The sequence below is a fragment of the Morus notabilis genome, unplaced genomic scaffold (assembly GCF_000414095.1).
Source record: "Morus notabilis unplaced genomic scaffold, ASM41409v2 Scaffold1568, whole genome shotgun sequence".
Classification (NCBI taxonomy): Eukaryota; Viridiplantae; Streptophyta; class Magnoliopsida; order Rosales; family Moraceae; genus Morus; species Morus notabilis.
Genome location: NW_010368046.1, coordinates 57,578 through 75,383, shown reverse-complemented (window position 1 = coordinate 75,383; position 17,806 = coordinate 57,578). Strand labels below are relative to the sequence as shown.

At 36.1% G+C, this 17,806-nt stretch overlaps 1 protein-coding gene across 1 annotated transcript; it reads left to right on the top strand.

The window, feature by feature from the left end:
* The first annotated feature begins 15 nt into the window (after positions 1-15).
* Positions 16-17,707, top strand: LOC21396985. Its single transcript, XM_024176101.1, has 22 exons — positions 16-294; positions 1,284-1,668; positions 2,850-2,966; positions 3,059-3,138; positions 3,300-3,446; positions 3,539-3,687; positions 3,803-3,933; positions 4,054-4,176; positions 4,328-4,401; positions 5,409-5,987; positions 6,355-6,466; positions 6,609-6,746; positions 7,020-7,349; positions 7,771-8,041; positions 8,169-9,559; positions 10,924-11,323; positions 11,411-12,327; positions 12,421-12,486; positions 12,590-12,715; positions 14,506-14,747; positions 15,289-16,489; positions 17,278-17,707. The coding sequence occupies exons 1-21, from the start codon at positions 176-178 to the stop codon at positions 16,469-16,471; spliced, it is 7,080 nt and encodes a 2,359-aa protein (XP_024031869.1). The 5' UTR covers positions 16-175; the 3' UTR covers positions 16,472-16,489; positions 17,278-17,707.
* Positions 17,708-17,806: the final 99 nt, after the last annotated feature.

The window sequence follows — 17,806 nt, the reverse complement described above, 5'->3', positions numbered from 1 at the left end:
TCTTCCGATTGAAAACAAAGAAAAAAAAAAGTTTTTCCTCTTTACTCTCTCTCTCTCGTTTGTCTAAAGATCTGCCCTCTTCCAATTGAAAAAGAAAAAAAAAAGGTTTTTCCTCTCTACTCTCTTTCTCTGGTTTGTCTGAGAAACCCTATAGCTCTGCTTTGAGAATTCATCAATGGCGACACAAAGAGAACTATTGGAGCGATGGAGAAGCATTGAAGAAGAAGAAGACGAAAACGATGATCGTATTGATCCCTCCAAAAGCCGTCGTCTTCACCACCACAAAGAACAATGGTATTTCTTTTCCAAGAATCTCTCTCTCTCTCTCATTTCTTCCCCGTTTGCTTCCGATTTTGTTTTGTTTTGTAATGCCGATAAGTTTTTGGATTGAAACTGCAGATGTAGAACTAAGGGCCATTTTGAAAGGTATACTCAAATAGTATACTTAAATCATGATTTTTGATTCTGACGTTTGAAATTTAAATTTTTTGTGAGAGAAAAATAATATAACAGAATTAATGATTTGAGTTTTAGTATGTGAAACAAACGGGCCCTACATTTTGATTGCGGATCGATGTAAACTGTGTGTATCAAATTGTTTTGGAAATGAAAACTATATTGATTTCAAATGACCTTGACAAATGTTGAATTGTGTTTGGAAATTTTTATTTTTTAGTTTTCCGATTAATTTTTTCTCCATTTCTATAGTGCTCTAGTGTTTGTGTTGTTTATAGTTTGTTGTAAGAAGTGCTACTTTAGGTGTACGATAACTAACACAAACGCTTGAACATTATAGAAATGAAGAAAAATTAATCTGTAAACTAAAAATGAAAACCTTCTGCGTATTGTTTCTTGCTCTTTTTTCCTGAATTTTCTCAGGCATTTTCAGAGCCAGGATACGTATTGCATAACCTAAATTGCTTGTTTCCTACTTTATTTGGTTCAGCTTAGTTTTTAAAGTGTTAACTCTCATATTATTTAAGATTTATGGTTTGTTATATAATTCATGTATTTTTATTATCCTTTCTTCTTTACTAGGTAGAATTCCATACCTTTTCTTATCCTATACGACCTATTACTTCCTATCCCTAAAAGGCCGAAGGTCATTATTATAGCTGGAGTGTTTCCGTTAAATTCCTTTCTGCACATGAAGCTCTTTTAAATTCACTGTTTCGTTGTATTTCTTACGGTTTTCGACATGCTTCTTTGATGATTTATTATTTTTAACTATTGTTTCTTCGTACCAGACATGTAATACAGTATCATATTTTACCATGCCTCAGGTTCACAGACGCGTTTACTTATTTGATATCTTTGCCAAAAGATCATCACATCTGGTGTGGCTCTTGGGATTTAATGGGACCTCTTTTGGAGACGTTTTACAACTACTTCAAAGATGAGCGTGATGATTCTCCTCTCAGACGTCTATGGAGGAGAATTTCCGAGGAAATGCGGCAGTGTGTCCAATGTGTTACCCAACATCATCAAGCCCAAGAAATGTATAACATGGAGTATGAGTTGAGTTCTATCGGTCCCCTTTTTGACGTGTTGCAAAGTCTTGATGAAGAAAGGGTAACTACGCACTTAAAAGAGATAAATGCTAAATTAGTGCAAGATGATTATGATCCAGCTTGTGGTGACGCTGAAGTTATTAGTGTTATGTATGAGGTATGTGTATCCCCATTTCGTTTTTCTTCTTTATTGAAGATTCTTCTTTCCATAGCTATTACTTGAATATTACAGCCATGTTGTTTCATTAAATCTTAAATATATAGAGTAGTAATCCAATCCTTTAAAGGAAAAACTGAAATATCAAAATCCATGTATGGAGTGTAACTTGTAGCCTTACAACTTTTGAGAGGAATGCTCAGGGAGGGTAATTGTAATGAGATCTTGGTTTCATGTGAGTAGGCAGGCTTCAAGAAGCAGAAGAGACTTGGATAGGCTTTCATCATGGTTCTTGTTGGTACATAAAATCATGGTTCAACCATTGTTTTTGTAGAAAGCTAGCTTCTTAGTGCCTAACCATCTATAAAAAGCTAAATAATAATTTTGTTCAATGCTGAAATGAGCTCACTACTTTGCTGGTCTTTTTCTGTCTACTCACCTTTTGTTGTTGTTGGTCTTATATATATTTGTGTGTGAGTGTGCACGCGGTTGGATTAGATCCAGATCCTACAACGTATTTGGTGATTTATTTTCTGGGCTTTTCGTTTGCTTGTGGGAAAGATTGAAACTTGGCCATGTACCATATTCTAACGTCAGAGAAGAGGTTGCCTTTGATTTGAATACTCAATTTGTTCTAAATGCGGGTTTGCCTCATTAGGTACTTGTTGATATGAACAGATTGGAAAGTTTCTTTGTTTCTTTTGTACTTGTTGCATGGCTTTTCCAAATGATAATTAAGACACGCTAAGTGTCACATCCTACTTGCAAAAGCAACTAATGAAGCATTAAGCACTAGTCCTTTTTTCACCCTCTGTTGTTAATTATGAGGCTTATTTGCTTAATTTTGTTACTCATTTTTGTCCTTTTCCTTTACTTGTCCTCCATTTCCTTTCACTTATTTCCTTAGCTATTTAAGGGCCAAACATAGCCTATTTGTTTTACATGTCTGATTATTTTAGTTTTGTTCTGCTGAACTAGGGGCATTCAGTTCTGATTTATTTGAGCCCATGTATATTACAACCGAGGTAAAGGTGTCTTATACTAGTGAAAACTAGTGGTAGAAGATTTTTATTTTATTTTTTCGCCATTTTGTTATTCATACGTGAAAACATCCCTTCACTGTTGAGTTGAATAGTAGTAAACATTAAATCATCTAATTGATCGTCATTTGTTTTCTACAGGTTTTGATGTTCCCTCGTCTGTTAGATGATCAGTCTTTGTTTACTGAATTTGAAAATTTTATTGAAGCCATTGATAATATACACGAACTTGCTCTATATGGACAGCAACAGTTTCCGGTATCTTGTTGGTACATTTGTGTTGTGATTTCTAATTGGACTTCATTTTCTCTTCCTCCTTTTAGCTTCTGAAATGATGATTATTTTGTCAGGGTGTTTATGCATTATTTTTCTTTAAAAGAAGAGTAAGATCAGTTGGTTATCGTTTAGCTGGATCTATGGGAAAATTAAGGTACTATTTCCTAGTAGCAGTGGTCATTATTATTATTATTATTTTTGCGCTTTTTATATTATGCTGAAGGTTTTCCGTTATTTTGGGTTCTTTCTGGCTCATTGTGGGGCCACCTTTTTTGTGTGTGGCTTGTTTCTAATTGCCTTTCTCTTTCTGCATAGGAGAGCAACAGACTTGGAACCCTTACAGCCTTTGATTAAGAAATTCATTGGCTTTTTGGAGGCAGAAGTTTTGCCATCAGCCACAAAGACTTCAAGGCCAAGAGCTGAGCTGGATCGTGTATCCATTTGGCTTGGCATCAAATCATTGTAGGAACTAGTGGATCGAATGTTTGATTTCATAAGAATTGTTTTCGCATCTACAGCTAATATTACATTTCTTTTTTGTCTGTTTTGTGAAGGCTTGGATTCTTAGAAGCACCAGCCTTTGAAGAAGGGATTTTAGAGCAATATCCTATATTTTTTGATATCGTACTTAACCACATTAGCAGTGATTCCATAGATTTTTCTTATGCAGTTGCTTGCTTGCGACTACTCTTTGAAATGCTTGGTAAGAATATTCTTTTCAATTTTCTCACAGAAGTCTATATCTGGTTTTAATGCTGCTATTAGTTTTTCTTTTTCCCTGTTCTTACATTTTCTTGATCATTGTGGATTGCTTTAAGGTTGTAAACTTTGGTTGAGGTCTACGCTGTCTCCAAGTGTGATGCGCAATACTCTTTTGGGTCAGTGTTTTCGTACTCGAAATGAGAAAAGCCATAAAGACATTTTTGATCTTTTTCAGCCTTTTCTTCAGGCATGTCTGAAGATTCATATTTATTTCAATTTCAAATTATCATGCCCCCTTCAAGTTTTTTTCCTAGTTACGTTGCATTGAGTTTTGTGGATTTTCTGACAAGAAGTTCAACTATTGCAGTCTCTTGAAGCCTTGCAAGATGGGGAACACGAGAAGCAACGTAGGCATTTTCTCTATTTTCTCCTCCATCAAGTACCCGTGAGCAGTAACTTCAGTGTTTTAACTAGGCAGAAGGCTTGTCAGGTTCGTATGTCTTCACCCAGATTATCCGAGTCATATTAGATTTTTTTTTGTCCTTGTCATTTAAAAAGTTTAGTTTATGTTTTGCTTTTTTTTTTTTTTTTTTTTTGGTTTAGTATTACAAGTAAAAATTTTTGAGTGATTTTGATTTCAGATAGCCCTTCTTATTGTTCATCGTGGTTATTCAATGAACCCACCATGTCCCCCTTCTGAATGTGCACACATGTGGTAAGTAAATTTACTTCTGACGGATTTGTGTGCAGACTGTTGCCTTAGTTGTGTGAGCTATTTTTTCCCTTTTAAGTTAAATCAGAATGGTGGAGTCAGATTTTTTTATTTTTTATTTTTTATTTTTTGCTTTTGTTTTTGTTTTTTTAAATTTTTTAGTTGGGGCAGTACAACAACAACAACAACAACAAGCCTTAATCCCAACTTAATTGGGGTCGGCTATATGGATTTCACTTTTCCACACGGCTCTGTTCGAAATTATACTTTCCTGAAGGCCTAGATCTAGAATGTATTTCCTAACAACTTCGGTCCACGTAATTCTTGGTCTACCCCTCCCTCTCCTAGTATTAGGTGTAAGAATGTTAAGGATAACTTTTATATTGAACAGGAACTTAGATATATATTTTAATTATTGAGTTGGGGTCTGGTTATAATTTTTCCTATAAAGTAGGGCCAACTAAAATCATAAAAGCAATTTAAGGAGAAAAATCTCAGTTTTAAAGTTTGAGTGGGGGCCACTGACCCCAGTGAGTTGAACGTGGCTCTGCCGCTAATCACCAGGATTTAGATTTGGCGTGTTGTTTTTATCTTTATTTATTTATTTTGTATTTTGAGGAAAAAAAAATATAGGATGAAATAGGAGATATGGATGAAAGAGAATGTTGTTCTTTTACGTGAGGGCTGGAATGAAATGTAGTATGTACTTCCAGTTTGCTGCAGAAGTGATTGAAGGGGCAAAATTTGTCGACGGGCCTAAATCTTCTGGTTATGCTTTCATTTCTTTCTTCTAGACACAAAAACCTGAAGTTACATTTGCTATCAACTTCTGTTTCATAGTTTTCTTTTCAAGTTTATCTTTTTATTGGAGGTCCTACCAACTGAAAACCACATTTAGCATTTTATTGGTCTACATTGATTGGTGTGCTTGAAAATGTCTATATATATTATATTACATTACCAATGATGGATTTGGTCAAGCAAACACTCATTTCGTTGGCACTGGACAGGGGCCCTCCTCTTGTCTCATCTCTGAAGGATTACTCTCTTCACAATTCTTTACGACAACCTGCCTTAGATCTCATCCAAACTGTTCTAGTATCTGATGCTGCTGTCTTAATAAGTTCCTTACTGAGTTGTTGCCCACCACCAAGCCCTGAAAGAAGCACATTGCATGAATTGACTGATGATGATGATGATGATGTTGGATTACTTGCTATGGATGCTGAAGAGGATGAAAGTTCCTGGAAGGACTTTAGTGTGCAGGGAAAAATTGCATCTCTGGATTTTAGAGAATGGATGTGCATTCCAATGTTATGGACTGACGTCCTTGTTGACATCAATCCCTCGGTCCTTCCTACATCATTTTCCAAGGCTGTTTTTTGGGCTAGGTCTCGTTTTACCATGGTGGAACCTGAAATAGGTCCAGAAATGGCACTTCCAGTTAGAACATGGCTTTCTTCCTCTGAAATCTCCCCAACATTTGGGTGGAAGGTTCCAACTGGTTCCAATGACGGTGGAGATGAGGACCGAAAAAACTCAATAAAAGTGTCAACAATGTTGCATCCTCTAATTCGAGCATTCAACAGGTTAAAGTATTTTCATTGGTTAATTAACATTGTTTTTATTGTATGGGTAGCATTATTATTATTTTCTAAAGAAAATGGCATTTTCAACATGAATTCTAGTTTCGTCTATTTCTAAGATAACAAAATTGATGTAATTTGACTTTGGTCATAGAAAAATCATTCAATTAGGTTCTATAATTAGGCAAAAAAAATCTCTAAATCTGTAAAAACATTATATATTTCTCTTTGTCAGAAGAATTCAAAAATTCCAAGTACATTATGATCAGCTAGAGTCAATTTGATTTCTCGACAACTGTTTTTTTGCTAAGCCTTATCTATGTGGATTTTGATCATTTTTGACTTGACAATTTTCTTTACTGTGTTATAGGTTAACAACCCATTTCTTAGTTCAGGTGGGCCAGGGGGAACTTCAGAAGCGGTGGACTTGGGAACCAAGAATGGGGGAAAGCTTGATTCTTTCACTTCTGGATGCCCATGATGTAATGATGTAAAATTTTCTATTTATAGTTAGCATGACATTACTTTGACCCTTGTGTTAAATTCCCTCTATCTCTTCTCCCATTCTGTACCTTCATATTAGTTCCAGCAGTTCATCGTTTTAAATATGATTCTTTTATCTAGACTGTGAGACAGTTTGGGAAGTGCATCTTGGAACACGTTTCTGACACGAGGGGTCTTGCTTCTGGCCTGAAGTTTCTTTGTTCTTCTGGATCTTCGTTATCTGCTATTTTGTTAGGCTTGAAACATGCTGTGAAACTGGTAAGTTTGGATTCATCTCATTTTCTTATCTCTCTCCTTTTTATTATTTTTTATTATTTTTTTCATGTACTTTATCAAGTCCTGGAAATAATGATATATGATGTTTAGGTTTTTCTCTCTTAATTGGGGCCTTTCGTATTTAGTACTTTTTTTTGGGTTGAACTTTCGTGTTTCTACTTGGTTCTTAGGACTGATGTTCTTATCAAGGGATGATATTGCTTTCGATTTCATCTTTTTTCTTTGTCTTATACAGTTTTATGTCGTGTTTTCCAGGCCCAACTGGATAGCGTCATACTAAAGTTTCAGTCACTACAACATTTTTTCTTTGTTCTTCAAAAATTGCTTGATGAAGGGGAGTTGCCTACTGCTTGTGTACCAGAAAAATCCTCTCATTATTTAGGAATGACAAAATTCTCCACAGATGGCGGATTTCTCACGCAGCCAGTCTTTGAATCTTTCCCAGAAACTGTTGATCAGAAATCAATTGAAATTGATATAAAATTACGACAAAGATTCTGTTGCTTACTATCAGAAACTGCCTGGCCTTCTGTTCGGAGGTGCTTGTTTGAAGGGAAGGGATTTGTTGATTACAGTGCTTGTCAGGTATTTCTGTCCTCTTCGATTTAAGTAAATAATGTGTGACGATAACTAGCATATCCCAGCTGACTTTGCACCCACTAGAACCTCATCCCACATTAAACTTTCGACTCTTCCTTTTACTCATTACCACACGTTTCATTACTAGAATTATTTTTAAACTTTTTGTCTGTCAACCTGGCGTGCATTGGTTTTGAATTATCAGATTTGAGAAAAATAAGTGTTATCTCTCTCTCTCTCTCTCTCTCTCGTCTCTTACCCCTCCTTCCTATCTTGCACGGATGGGCGATGTATATTGGTACGAGTGCCTAATGCCTTGATAGTTAATTCCATTCTTGGCCTGAAAACTCTCTTTCTGAAGCATTATTGTTGTCTTATCATGGAGGTATTCTTAATATTAGTTGCTCTCTCATCTCTGTAATGTCAGATGACTTGTGTTCGTCTGCTTGAGATCCTTCCTGTTTTATTTGAAAAGTTTTATCCTTCTTTTATCAAGAAGTCTGGTTCTTTTGGAATATTGGAAAGTCCATTTGATTTCTCTTGGCTTCATGATCTTGTGGATTGGGGAAAGTCAAAGCTTAAAGTTGTAGTTGTATACTGGAAAAGAGCAGTTGGTTCTTTGCTGAAGTTATTGAAAGGTTCAAGTCATAATACTGTTGAATCGATTATCAAGGCCATTGAAGATCTTATATCATGTGGTGAGCATTTTATTCACTTATAAGTTGTGCCCATACACAAACAAATTTTCCATTTCATTTATGCTCAACCATTTTTCTTGTTTCTTATTGATATCATATTTCTACATGCCCTATTTTCTTAATTCAGACAGTGTTGCCATGGATGAATTAACCGAACAAGTATCATACCTCTCTGTTAGTTTATCTAAGGAAGCTTCAGATAATGCTAAAAGGAACTCCAGTTCTGAAAGCTCATCTTTAAAAATGAAAGAGTCTGCTTTGGATTTTCAGTCTTTGCCCATCGAAGATACAGATGTTGAAATCCTAGATCCAGCTACAATGAGTGATAAAAAAGACGGTGATAATCTGATTGTTTTGTCTGATGATGAAGAAGAAGTTTCACCCAGTGAGTTCATGTTATCTGATGCTAATAAAAAGGTAACTGACCATGTTGATGAAATCACTTCAAAAATTGACCTAACGAGGAAGAAAGCATATGGCAACACTCCAAAGGAAATGTCAAAGACTTTCTTGCAAGAAGTTGATACAGATGGTTCTGCATCACGGGTGGACTCTGATGAGTTAAAGAAAGTAGCATCTGCCGCCTTCCAGAAATCAGAAGCTACGGATAATAATCAGAAAGAGAAACTCTCCGAGCGCAATATAAATTACTCTTTAAAATCTCAGGGGGTAGTTAATTTGAAGAGCTCATCTGATGGAGCTGTTGGTTTGAAAAGTTCGAGTAATGCTCGTGAGAGTGTGGCTCTGAAAACGACTGATAACATACTGAAAGAGAAAATCTCGGAGTGCAAGATAAATTACTCTTTAAAATCTCAGGGGGCAGTTAATTTAAAGAGCTCATCAGATGGAGCTGTTAGTTTGAAAAAGTCAAGTAAAGTTTGTGAGAGTGTGGCTCTGAAAAGGAATGATAACATGCTGAAAGAGATAGTATGTGATGCAGAAGATGATCCATTGGAGGCTGACCTCAATTCTACGAAACGTCAGCCATCATCCTTAGCAAAACCAAGCATTTTTCTTCCCAAGCGACAACTTATCCAACTCAAAACACCTATTGGAAATAAATCTGGCCATTTTCAGAGGCTGGCAGCTCGAGTAAGAAGGTTCCAACCACCACGGCTTGATGACTGGTATAAGCCTATCTTAGAGATAGATTACTTTGCAACAGTAGGGTTGAAGTCATCAAGCAAAGATGACGAACGTACAGTTGGAAAGTTCAAGGAGGTACCTGTATGTTTCGAATCACCCGAAGAGTATATCAAGATTTTCCAGCCATTGGTTTTGGAGGAATTCAAGGCGCAGTTACGGAGCACTTTTCTAGAAATGCCTTCATGGGAAGAGATGTATTTTGGTGTCTTATCAGTGCTTTCAGTCGAAAGAGTCGATGATTTTCATCTTGCTCGCTTTTCTCATGATGACAATGATTCTGCAGCGTCAAGATCCCTTTCAGAAAATGACCTTGTTTTGCTTACGAAAGAGCCCCTGCAAAAATTATCTCATGATGTTCACATGGTTGGGAAGGTATTCTTCATAAATTGCTCTTGGAGTCTTCTTTTCTTTACAACGGCTTGTTCCCTTTTTTCTCCTTTCTGTTCTCGTTCTTCCCTTTGGTAAATTTCTTTTTTCTCATCAAAATAAATATATAAATTCATAACGATATTCTCTAGAAAACTTGGGCAAGACTGACAAATTTTTGGGAATATTAATTATCTTTTGTCTGTTTATAAGGGATTTAGGTATCTCAAATGAATGCTTATGTATGTATATTTTGGTTTTCCATAGCGTGATTCAGCATTAGGAGTAATTCCAAGCCTGGATTGGTGTTCTGATCTTTGTCATCCACATTTTATCTAATTTCGATGAATGCTTGCTATTTAATTCTTTAGTGGGTTGTTCGGGGAAGCTTTGAGAATTTGCAGGTAAAAGAGAATGGAAGATAAAGAAGATAATTCCTACTTATTTATTTATTTCCTAGCATTCAGTGATCTCACCATTTGATGCCCCTAAATGTTGTTGAAATTAGTGACGCAATGCTTCTAAAGAAACATTGATACAATGTTTCTTGGTGTGTGTGTTTTTTTTTTTTTAATAATTTTTTTAAGATACTATGCAGCTAGAGCCTGATATGATTCTTAGCCAAAATGCACTAAACTGACTGAACTGGATCTTTATTAAAGAGGAAATGAATTATACAGATGAGTTCCTCACAAACCCTGACTTGGTTGGTATTTGAGAGACCAACCTTCTCTTTCTAATCTCAGTTCTTCCCAAACCTCAATTACAGCAGATTCCTAATCTCACTAACTGAATCCTATATAGCCTAACTTATCCAGTTATTCGGTTGAACTAAATATCACCAACACTAAACTGATAGCAACAAACAGACACCAAAACACTGACAGACACTAAGTCACCTAAACAACCTATGGTCACTTAAAAACACATCACCCTAATCAGTACTAATCTTCCTTGCCAACCACAGCCTTCTTCTCTTCCTAACACTATGAAAACGCACAGGAGGTGCTATAAGAGCCATATGTAGATCGTGGTCTCTTCAAACTTCCTGCCGTAAGTTATTGAGTAGAGAACCTTAGCCATTTGGTAGGTGATTTGTGGTTGAATGTGAACCGAGCCTCTGGTCAGACCTATGCTATAAGACTACTCGAATGTGGGCTTTGCTTTGCAGGAACTACCCGTAATAACAAACTTGCAAAATGAATCTCTTTATCATAAAGAGATTTGTTGTTCCTGACCCTGCTTCATCTTAACTTATTAAAGAAAAAGAAAAAAGAAAAGCAGAGAAAATGAGTTGTGGATGTGTATCACTTGTTAAGAGGGAAATAAAGCATGTATATTGTGCTAAAGTAAACGCAGTTGTTTCTCAGGTGGAGAGGCGCGAGAGAGACAATAAGAGAAGGCTGAGTATCCTACTCATCAGGTTTTATCTTCAAAATGGTACTTCACGTTTAAACCAAGCCAGAAGGAATCTCCTGGAACGTAGTAAATGGCATGCAAGTCGCGTTATGAGCATTACTCCTCAACTTCGAGAATTTCGGGCATTATCATCAATAAAGGAGATCCCATTGCTTCCAGTTATTTTGAATCCAGTAAATAATTCTCCTAGTTCTAATGAATCTCTGAAAGTAGACCTTAGAAAGCTATCCCAACCGTTGCAGCAAATACTGAAGTCATCCTTTAATGATAGTCAACTTCAGGCGATCAGTGCTGCAACTGAGTTCGTTAATTCGAATAAATTAGAATTATCTCTTATCCAAGGTCCTCCAGGTCTGTGATTTTTTTCGGTCAAACCTTAATAGATTTGTGGAATAATTTATTCTTTTTGTTTATTGCCTTAAATTGCCCTATGTATAGGTACTGGTAAGACTCGTACTATTTTGGCTATTGCTAGTGGTTTACTTGCCTCCCCCTTGCAAAAGATGGATCAAGCTGCAAATCCTCCTTTTAGCAGTTTGAAAAGGAGTAATTCTTCATTACCTAAGATTAGTGAGACTGCTGCTATTGCAAGGGCATGGCAGGATGCTGCCTTGGCTAAACAATTGAATGACGATGTGCAAATGAATGCAAAAACTACTGATGTTCCCGTCAGAAGAGTGCTCATTTGTGCTCAATCTAATGCTGCAGTTGATGAATTGGTATCAAGAATATCTAGTCAAGGCCTTTATCGCAGTGATGGGAAGATGTACAAGCCATATGTTGTGAGGGTTGGGAATGTGAAAACAGTTCATCCAAATTCTTTACCTTTCTTTATTGATACACTTGTTGATAATCGTTTGGTAGATGAGATGATGAAGTTGAATGATGCCAAGAATGATGTGAATGCACACTCTTCATCAGAATTGCGTTCTAAGTTAGAAAAATTAGTTGATTGTATTAGATCCTATGAGGCCAAGCGTGCTAACTTAAGTGATGGAAATTCTAACCTTAAGAAGTCCTTGGAAGATGATGCTCATAAGGGAGATGATTCGAAGGAAATGTCTGACATAGAAGTCCAGGTAAAGCTAAGAAAGCTTTATGAGCAAAAGAAGCAAATTTATAAAGATCTTAGCATTGCTCAAGCGCAAGAGAAGAAAACTAATGAAGAAATTAGAGGACTTAGACATAAGCTTCGGAAATCTATATTAAGAGAAGCTGAAATAGTGATAGCTACATTAAGTGGCTGTGGGGGAGATCTGTACGGAGTATGTTCTGAATCAATATCAACTCATAAGTTTGGTAGTCCATCTGAACATAATCTTTTCGATGCTGTTATTATCGACGAAGCTGCTCAAGTAAAATTTCTTTTTCTCCATTGAGGCTTTAATCTTTATCAGTACCAATGGTACTTTGTCTGCATTTTAATTATTGCTTCTTCCTTGGTACAGGCTCTGGAACCTGCAACTCTGATTCCTCTTCAGCTTTTAAAGTCTAATGGATTCAAATGTATAATGGTATGAAATATCTGAGAATCAATACTAAAATATATATATATATATATATTTTTTTTTTTTGGTGTAAGGAAATCATACTTGTGTTTGAAATTTATAATTGAAGGTTGGTGACCCAAAGCAGCTTCCAGCAACTGTAATTTCAAATGTTGCAAGTAAATTTCATTTTGAATGTAGCATGTTTGAGCGTTTACAAAAGGCTGGTCACCCTGTTGTTATGCTGACGAAGCAGGTAAAGCAAAATTGAAAATTTTCCTTGCAGTTTCTATCTTTTCAATGCAAGTTTGTTTCTTATTTAAAAAAAAAAAAAGAAGAGGCGAAGCTTCGCTCCACTTCAAGTTAAAATTGCATTAATCTCATAGTTCTTTGTCATTTTTCGTACCATTTTAGAAGTATTTCTGATGAAGAATCCACCATGGTTTAGACGATATCTAATCCTTTTTTCTTTTGAACTTCTTCCTTAATTAGTAACATTCTGTTTCTTTTTCTAAAAATAATAATAATTAAAAAAAATCTGGTGAAGAATGAAATTAACAATGTCTCCAAGAAAAAAATGATTATGCCTAATAGCTTATGGGAGTGGTTATTGTTCAAGAAAATGAAAGAGATATGTTTTGAACTATTTGAATAGATTACAGATGTTCTCTCTGTAGTTAATCTTTTTTGTTTGATGAAGAATGAAATTAACAATGTCTACAAAAAAACAATGATTATGCTTACTCGCTTAGGGAAGTTGCTATTGTTCAGGAGAGTCCAAGAGTCCTTTTTTTTTCCCACTCTTTTTCTTTCCTTTTTTTATTATTTTAATAGACTGCAGATGCCTTGTTCTCTCGCTCTCTGTAATTAATCTTTTTAATAAAAGTTTTGTTTCTTATATATGTGTCTAAGCATGCATGTGTTTGGGGTAAGAGTGAATTTTTTCAGTTTAAAATTTTCATGATTGGGAAATCCCTGGTATGAAGACTCTTACAGTCCTCAGTCATAATGCAGTATCTAAAGCTGTTCGTAGTAACCTGAACATAATTATTTTCCATATTTTTAATCATCTGCTACTTCTAAAGGCTTTTTTTAGATATCCCCCTTGAGAAATCTATGCGTTGACGGTTTTGGGAGTAAACTCATTCTATTATTGCTATAAGTGGGATCGCAAGCTTACCTATTTGCGTCACTTTAAAATTATTTATAGCCCACTTTAGAGAGAAAAAAAAGAAGCGTTCTCTTTAGAGGGATGAGTCCTCAGTCTAGGATTAGAAATCCTGACTTTTCGTCTTACTCCCTTTAAAGAGAAAGCTTTGCTTCTCTCTCTCTCTCTCTCTCTCTCTCTCTCTCTCTCTCTCTCTCATCATTCCATTTTCTTTACTGAATGACCTTATAAAATGCCCTATTCATAGTTTCAAGTATCCGCTTTATGAGATAATGTCTATCCACACTTTGAGCTGTACGGTTGCACGTTTGCTTCTAAATTGATTTTCTAGTTGTCAACGATCATTTTGACCTGAGAAGTTAATGTTTTCAAGACAATTTAAAACTGAGATTTGCGCGACTTTTCTTATGCATGTGTGCATGCATACATGCTCATGCAAGGTTCTACTTCTTCACGGTTTTTGTTCTTGTTTTTTTTTTTATTTTTTTATTTTTTTTATTTTTATGAAAAGGTTCTTCACGGTTTTTACATGTCCACGTTGACTTACTTTTGAATGGTTACATGAATGTTTCTTTTGTTGCTTTTTTGTAATATTCTTTTATTTTATAGCTACCACGTGACAAGAAACCATGGAATTCTGTAGTCAAGATATTTTCTAGCTTAAGCCAGAAAAGGGTCATGCCTCCACGAAATAATTATTTTCTTGTGCTGTTCTCATCTTAAATATTTTATGTGATTCCTCAAATTGAGGATTTCTGGCTTGTGACGCTATATTAATTGCTATTTCTGGGATAGGAGGGTCATTTTGTACTTCTCCTTGGATTTGTGGGGAATATTTACTCACAGTTAGTCAGTTACCCACTATTTACTATTTGCAGTATAGGATGCACCCAGAGATTTGTCAGTTCCCTTCTATGCATTTTTATGAGCGGAAGTTGCTGAACGGTGAAATGTCTAACAAATCAGCCCCATTTCACGAGACTGAGGGCCTTGGGCCCTACGTTTTTTACGACATAATCGATGGACGGGAGCTTCGTAGTAAGAATTCCGGTGCTTTTTCTCTTTATAATGAGCATGAGGCTGATGCTGCGGTTGAAGTACTCAAGTTTTTCAAGAATAGGTTTGTTATTCTATTCATGTCTACCCTTTTTTTTCCCCTTTATTTTCGTATAAGAAATGGGCACATTTAAGTGAGAAAATGAAATACCACAAGAGAACAAGCTTTTGCAAATGATTAAAAAAAAAAAAAAATCGTGTTTGTGTGACAAAATCATGGAAGATCGAATATCCCTATCATTGCGAGTAGAACTCAGTAAGGAAATTCAAAACGTGATTCTTTCCCGAAGATATTTTTCGTCCTAAAACACTTTATCAAAAGTCTTTTTGTTCATGTTAACCTCAGGGAGTAACTCCAATTCCTGCATAGGCAACCATGACCATAACTTTTTGTGAAAAGTCAGAGAAGTAAATGACCCAAGCATTTTGCACGTTTCTTACTAATCACACACCAAGACAGGAAGTACCATGTATGGACCTGCCCATTGTGCATCACTTCACTACTCACTAGTATAATTCTTACCATCAGCCTCTGCTTTGAGGTGGTTTCTTATTTCAGAATTGCTATTAGATTTATTTTTTCAAAATTTGTACGTACTACGTAGGTATCCATCTGAATATTTTGCTGGAAGAATTGGGATTATTACACCATACAAATGTCAGCTGTCAATATTGCGCTCTCGGTTTTCTAGTGTCTTTGGATCTTCTATCATAGATGATATGGAATTTAATACTGTTGATGGTTTCCAAGGTCGGGAGGTTGATATATTGATACTTTCCACTGTAAGAGCAGCGGAACAAAACACTGTTGCCCCAGGGATTACCTCCAGCAATATTGGATTTGTTGCTGATGCAAGACGCATGAATGTTGCACTGACAAGAGCCAAGCTTTCACTTTGGATTATGGGTAATACACGGACATTGCAAATGAACAAAAACTGGGCCGCCCTCATTAAGGATGCCAAGGAGAGAAATCTAGTTAAAACAGTTAAAAGGCCATATCGATTCATGTTTAAAGCAACTTTACATAAAAGTTGTGCCGCAGAGAACTTTGACAATTATCTTAAGCAGCCAAAATCTATTGAAAAGGTTGAAGATGCTCGACGGCATGTGAATCAGCATGAGAGGAGTTCAAAAGGAAACACTAAAAGGAGAACAAATAACATCAGTCATGGAAATAAAGGGAGAGATAATGAAGTTGAAAGTAATTCTTCAGCAACTAGAGATGAATTTGGGATGAAGAAAAGGAATGCTAGAGATGAACTTGATTTTCCAGTGAAGAATTCTTCATCTGTAGCTGTTGCAGGTGTTGACAACAAAACTTCAGAGGACAGGAACGTGATAGCAGGGAAACATGTCACGCATGGTGAATCTAAGGGTGAAGAGAGTTCTCATGTGGACAAGAGAAAAAGGAAGTCAGAGAATTCAAAAAGAACTATGGGTCAACCTGAACATGGTACGGGTGATACGATTTCAAATTCTCAAGTGCTTAAACGACTGAAAATAATCTCCGGGAATGATGTAACCCAGAGGGGCGAAGAAGTTTCTACTCCCTCTGCTCTAACCAGCCCTAAGGAGAGAGATTCAAATGATAGAGATCCAAATAAAGTTGGTTCTTCCAATCTAATTGAAAAAAGGAAAAAACAGCGGGAAGATGTTGATGCTATTCTTTACTCGGCTCTTATTTCTTCTAAAAAGTCTGAAACATCTAAAAGACATTCTTCTTCTTCATCGATGCCTAGTGTTGGGATTAGACCACCCAAACCACCCAAGACAAGAAGAGACTAACAACTGACACCTGTTCAGGTATGAATTTTCTGTCTTTAGCACTGTAATATTGATGACCAAAATTTTCTGTATATGTTGTTACTAAAAGTCCCTTCTAAGGCCCTGCTTTATACATGTAAAAAACTATTATTCCTTTGAAAAGACCTCTTTTGATGAGCCATGAAGCAAGTTGTGTGATTGCTCGAGATTGCAAATGTTTACCGCTCTGCTATCCGCTTCATGTAGGTGTATAATCTTCTTCAATCTAAACCAATTGGTAATCGGTAAATATTTATCACTAACAGATGTACTCTTAATGATATGAATACAACAATTAAATAAAATACGAGTGCTCCCATTTGGGTACGATGGGCTTCAATTAAAAAGGTGTGATGTGGTGGCTAGTCTTGTTGTATTTCTGTAGTTCCAGCAGGGATATCAATTGTAGTTTAACTTGCAACTTGGTGAGTACTGACCTGAACTGAATAAAAATGATTTAGGTGAAACCATCTCCACTCTTGTGTTTGAGTTCTTGACTTTTCTCAGGTCCTTTTTGATCAATTAAGCATTAAACCTACCGAATGAACTATGTGGTTGATAGATGTGGTCATAGGTCTCTAGATCCTCATACAAAATAATACCCGATTCCTTGGAACTCAACACCTTTTTGCCCCCGTTTGCACCGAAGTGTAATTGAAGAAAATCTGTTGATTCAAATTTCTCAGCATTTTCTCTTTCTTACAATTGATTCTATACGCTTCAGCATTCTTGTTGTGTTTGCGGATTCAATTCATCTGATGTTCTTATTGCATCTTTTATTTTTCCAGAATTTTTTACCAGCACCATCGCACAAGAATTCAGGTGTAAGTATAACACCATTAATCTTACTCGGTATTCGTGGAGCTTCATCATCACACTTTAAACGCTGTTGCCAATTCCAATGAAGACCGAAACTGCTGGCTGTCGCGAGGCTTGGCAATTGGATGTTAGATAAGGTTTCATCTCGATTTTTTTGTTGGCACCGCCTGCTGCAATGTCGTATAGTTGAAGCCATTCGTTTGGTGAGGTGTACCCTTGTATAAGAGGCAGCTGATATGTGTATTCTTGGGTTTGTGTAAACGGTATGTTCTGTAAATAATGTTTGATAGTTCAATGGCTTTCTATACATTTAGAAGTCACATTTTTGACAACTCACAAATCTAAATACATGTAGGATCACATTTTTAGTACGGTACAGACTTGCCATTAGCGCGTAAATTCTTCCCTGATGAACTAGAAACTGAAAATTTATCTTTCAAGCACATTGTCAAGATCAAGAAGGTTAAAAATATGCAGAATTAACACAATATGTGGAAT

Coding starts and splice junctions, on each gene's coding strand:
- LOC21396985 (XM_024176101.1), top strand. CDS start 176: ATGGCGACACAAAGAGAACTATTGGAGCGATGGAGAAGCATTGAAGAA. Junction 6,747..7,019: donor TGAAACATGCTGTGAAACTG/GTAAGTTTGGAT, acceptor CGTGTTTTCCAG/GCCCAACTGGATAGCGTCAT. Junction 9,560..10,923: donor ATGTTCACATGGTTGGGAAG/GTATTCTTCATA, acceptor GTTGTTTCTCAG/GTGGAGAGGCGCGAGAGAGA.